The sequence below is a fragment of the Echinops telfairi genome, unplaced genomic scaffold (genome assembly GCF_000313985.2).
Source record: "Echinops telfairi isolate 266 unplaced genomic scaffold, ASM31398v2 ScPeMD7_655;HRSCAF=1070, whole genome shotgun sequence".
NCBI lineage: Eukaryota > Metazoa > Chordata > Mammalia > Afrosoricida > Tenrecidae > Echinops > Echinops telfairi.
Window position 1 is genome coordinate 19019391 of NW_022104553.1, and position 4986 is coordinate 19024376.

The 4986-nt window shown below is 44.1% G+C and overlaps 1 protein-coding gene across 3 annotated transcripts in view; it reads right to left on the reverse strand.

Moving 5' to 3' along the window:
- The window catches only part of LOC101662521 (zinc finger protein 350), a 46851-nt gene that overhangs the window by 16738 nt on the left and 25127 nt on the right, over positions 1-4986 (reverse strand). For 2 of the 3 annotated variants that reach the window (XM_045292560.1, XM_045292561.1), the window contains exon 2: positions 1429-1625. In XM_045292560.1, coding sequence (XP_045148495.1) covers positions 1429-1464 — 36 coding nt within the window. In that variant the 5' untranslated portion in view covers positions 1465-1625. Of the gene's footprint in view, positions 1-1428; positions 1626-4986 lie in introns of those variants that run through there. The other variant, XM_045292562.1, reaches the window with a different exon arrangement.

Genomic DNA, 4986 nt, shown 5'->3' on the forward strand with positions numbered 1-4986 from the left:
GTGATTAGCAGCCCAGTGCGTAACCAGTACACCACCACTAGGGGCTTCCTTACAAACAATTAAATGAACTTCAAAATCAGATTCTTCCTCATTTGACCCTCAGGTGCCTTGGGCTAGTCCAACAAGGGTCTTTGAGGGGCCCTGGAAGAAACCGCCCTGGGAGATCGCCTTTGGCATGGTAGTGAAATAGGTACCTGTATGTAGCCATTTCCCTTGGTTCTTGGGTAAAATTAATTTGAAAGACTTCTTTCCCTCAACTCTGAGGAGTTACCTTGTTTTCTACCCCAGGGTGGTGGTGCTGCCCTGTGTGTGTTACTGAATAACTGAGTAAATTTCCTGAGCAACTGACCATGCAAATGTGGTACATGAACCCTCGTGAGGGGATTGGTTAGTTTTGCTATTCACGTGGCTTATAGACTTCACAACCAATAAGAGCTGGGAGCAGAGAATGTCCTTTCGACCTGGGGCCCCTGCGCTGAGAACCTCCCAGACCCGTGAGACAAAGAGGTGTAACGCTGAAGAGGGTGAGAGGCAGAGCGAAGCAGCAGCAACCACCGCAGACCACAATGGCAGAAAGCAGCAACACCAGGACCAGGAAACCGTCACAAGACCATGCTGAGGGCTGAGGGCTCAGGGAGAAAGAAGAGCATGGCAGGCATGCCCAGAAACTTGATCCAAGTTACAGGCTGTTGATCCTGGTTTCACTGTGCCCTGCGGGTCATGATCCTGTGATAGCCTGTTATACGTCCATAGCAAACTCCTTCGCTGTGGGTAGGGTCTGTAAGTGCTGCATGGTCTCTGCAATACAACCTTGAGCCAGAAGAAAAGTAGGGAGTTCGTGGGAGAGACAGCTGTGGCCAGAAATGGTAAAGCAGTTGGATGGTGAAGGGATGTTTGACATCCAGTGGGTAAGAGATCAAGCTTCGGTTGATTTCTATGGTGATTGTTCTCACGTACCCCTGAAGTCTGAAGGGGCTGGAAGGCACGTGCGATTCTTATAGTGCTGTTAGCCAGTCCCATTTCTACACGCGTCTATGAGAATGCCGCTCAGACAGCAAAGAAACGCAATCAGACAAAAGTCTCATAAAAAACGGAAGTTCCCCCCACGGACCTGATCTTTTGCCTCAACAATTTAAATTATAACATTTAAATTACAACAACGCTCTTGGGGTGGCCAGAGAAATATGAAATGCAAGTTAACATCTAATGTAACCCAGAGAATCCCCGGTCACATGCGAGGCTCACTGATTCAATGTCAATTCCCCGATCGATCGATTCTTTATCCGACTGACGTTGGAGTCAGAGTCAAAGGTCACGTTCCTCCAGATGCCACTTTCCCAATGTAAACTTTTCGGATGAACCACAGTGACAGTTAGCAGCTCTCTACAAACCCATGAGAAGAACAAGGAGCCGAAAAGACAAAGTCACCTGGGCCACGGTCATCTTCGTTGGCTCCTGGGGCATTGCCGACAGGGGTGGCTCTGCCTTTGCTGCTTCTGGTTCAGCTCTGATGTCTATTCATAAATTTCAGTCTCCCGAAACGACAACACCGAAATCCTGCAACCTCTTGCTCCGGTCTTCCAAGTAATTACTTCTCTTGCTGCTGGAGAGTCAGGACCTGGAGGCTGCAAGGAAGAAAGAAAATCAATGTGAGTGGTACATTTCCTCTGGACGTCGATGCTCCTGAGACCCTCCTGAAGACAAGGCTCCCACTGCTGTTAAATGTCTTCATTTGGTGACTTGGAACACATGGCAAACCTGGGCAATAAAATATACTATATTCAAATACAGGGGTAACAGAGGTCTTCCTCCAAAACAGTGCTTGCACCATCATGTACAGAGGAGAACGATAAAAGGAGGAGGAAGTTTTGTCCCTACCTCCCAATATACACAACTCGCAGGCTATGGTCAAGTGTGACTCTCCGTAAGAAGGATACATTAATGAAGCTTTAAGAATGCTAATCCCATAAACAATATCTGCCTGGTCCTGTCTGATGTAGAAGTCAGGGTCAGAGATAACTTTTCTCCCAGATCCTACTTTCCCAATTTGTGCTTTTCAGATGAATCGAACTGAGACTGAACAGGTCTTTGCAAATGCATTAGAAAAGTCACCTGGGAATCCAGGGCGGATGAGCCCTATAGGACCAGTGGTGTGAGTGGCAAAACAGGGAGGGTGGAGGGAGAGTGGGTAGGAAAGAGGGAACCAATTGCATGGAACTGTGTGTGGCCTCCTCCCTGGGGGACGGACAACCGAAAAGTGGATGAAGGGAGACGTCGGACAGGGCAAGATATGACAAAATACCCATTTGTAAACTATCAAGGGCTCATGCGGGAGGGGGGAGCGGGGAGGGAGGGGAAAAATGAGGACCTAATGTCGGGGGTTTAAATGGAGAGAAAATGTTTTGAGAAACGATGTACAAATGCGCTTTACACAATTGATGTGTGTATGGATTGAGATAACAGTTGTATGAGCCCCTAATAAAATGTTGAAAAAAAAAAAAAAGAAAGTAAAGAGATGAGAAAAAAAAAAAAAAAAAAAAGAAAAGTCACCTGAGCCACGGTCATTTTCGTTTGCTTTTACATTACATTCTGGAAATAGATTTTAAACAGACCACATGAAACATTAACGATAAACTGATGACTGAGTCTGCTGTAGGAACTAAAAGTGTACAGCCATTTTAGAAATCAGGTATGCATCATCTCGCAGGTTGAAATTAAAAATTCTGAAATAAAAATGTAAGTCTGAGATACACATGCCCCCATCAGAAGTGTACATTTGAAACATAAGACATGTATCAGGGTTTTCAAAGCCACGTTCATGTATTAACCCAATAGAGTGTGGCCAATCAGCACGAAGAAAAGACAGAAGCAGAGTATGAGCTTTGAACTTGAGGTCCCTGAGCTGAGAACCTCAGACCCTGGAGACAAAAGGAGGAACATGAACACCAGCACGGCGTAACATGGTGAGAAGCCGTGGCCAGGAAACAGCGGCAACAGCATCAGGAGACGTGTGTGAAACGTAACAGGAACCAGCCCGAGGAGCAAGCGAGCCTCCGGACACCTATTAGTGGAGCTAAAGAGCTTTGTAACACTTGCCTAAACAGGGCAGGGGTCAGGGCAGATGCTCACGGTCAGAGGGGTAAAGGGCCATCTGCACAAGGAGCAGACAAAAACCTGATTGCAGGCATGGCCCCAAATCTGTCCTAAGAAAGAACATTCCAGATTCTGAACTATAACCGAGGACTTCCCTCATAAACCCAATAATCATGAGTATTGTCTGTGAGTTCTACAAGTCCCTGTTAATTGTGGGAGCTTTCTCTGCTGACCCAGAGAGATAGGGCTAAGTGCGTGTGGCTCAGGCTTACGGAGGAGTGGAGAGCCCGTTGGGTATTTATTGGCATAGTTAAAGGAGCTTTGTAAAGTTGCCTGAGCAGGGTAGAGGCCAAAGGGCTGTATGGCTGGCAGGCTGAAGACCAGAGAAAGGCATGCTTGTGGGCGGGGCTGAGAAAAGGCAATCCTGATCTAGTAACTGTATCCTGAGCATTTCTGATCCTGAATTATAACCTGTGGACTTCCCTAAGAAACCCCATAATCATGAGCATTGACTAGGAGTTCTGTGTAGCCATGGCAACAAATTATAAACCCAGTAGAGAAGTAAAGAGTGCCTTAGAACAGACAGTGAGTGTCAGAATTGGTCAAGAAATGGAGAGAATGGAGACGTGGTTTTTCTGACCTCCAATCCTAAAAATCAACCTTGGGCTGCTGCTGTTTAACTTTCCTTCCTTAATAAGTCAGAAGAGGTCAGTCGCTGCCCCCATGCCATTTTCACATCTACCTCACAGGAATCAGCCTTAGACTATTGGTTTTTATTCTTTTCTCCCACTGTGATGTTAAACAAAGACGCCGGTCACTCTGATGCTACACCATTTTTACACCTGAACTGCCAGCAACAAAAATGTGTATTAATCATTAGAAAAAGCTATTATACTCAAACAATGGAATGATACAGAGCAAGTCTTTCTGACCAGCCTAGAATACTTTGTACATTAATGTACACAAGTTAAGCATTGTTGAAAACAGAATGAAGGTAAGAAATTTTATGTCCAAGCCCTTATTTGGCCTACAAACCCTAAAATATTTGCTATGTAATGTAACCATTCACAGACTAAACTTCCCAACTCCTGCGGCAAAGTAACTACACCTGCATGTAGCAACATGAATGACTCAACTATATTGATGGAACCAATCTTTTACACAGTGGAAAATAGACAAAACGAAATCAAATAGTATTAGGAATAATTAACTACATGGTAAAACTTACTATAACTGGTTAAATGCTGTGAAAACTCTTATTTCTTGCCTAGTCAACCCCCCCACCTCCCAAAATAAATTAAATAAACTCATTGCCATCAAGTTGAATACAACTCACAGTGATCCCATATAGGTTTTCATGACTATAAATCTTTAGGTTTCCAGCCCCATGCCTAATCTACTGTACCAACAGGGCTCCCTTTTTGCCTGGTGCAGTGGTAAATTATACATATATTGCTTCTATACTAGTTTAAGTCTACATTTTTAAAAGGAAGATTAATTTAGAAAAAAAATAATAAGAAAGGGGAATGATGGGAATCCAAAAATACCAAATCAAAGTGAAGTGCCTGACAGATCAAAAGTTCATTCATGGCTAAGACCAAGAAAGCAAACATCCTTAATGAGACGGATGAAGAGAAAGACGGGACACACAAAAAGAATATAAGGAATTAATAGTGGGGAAAACAAAGACCCATATAAAACCGGCATCTTGTAGTAAAACACTGTGTTAGTCTGGGTAGACTAGAGAAACAAATCCATGGACACACATGTGTAAAAGAAAGAGATTTATATACAAGAGTAATTGAACATGGAGAAAACATCCCAGCCTGGTCCAGATCAAGTCCATAAGTCCGATATTAGCCTATATTTCCGATATCAATCTATAAAGTCCTC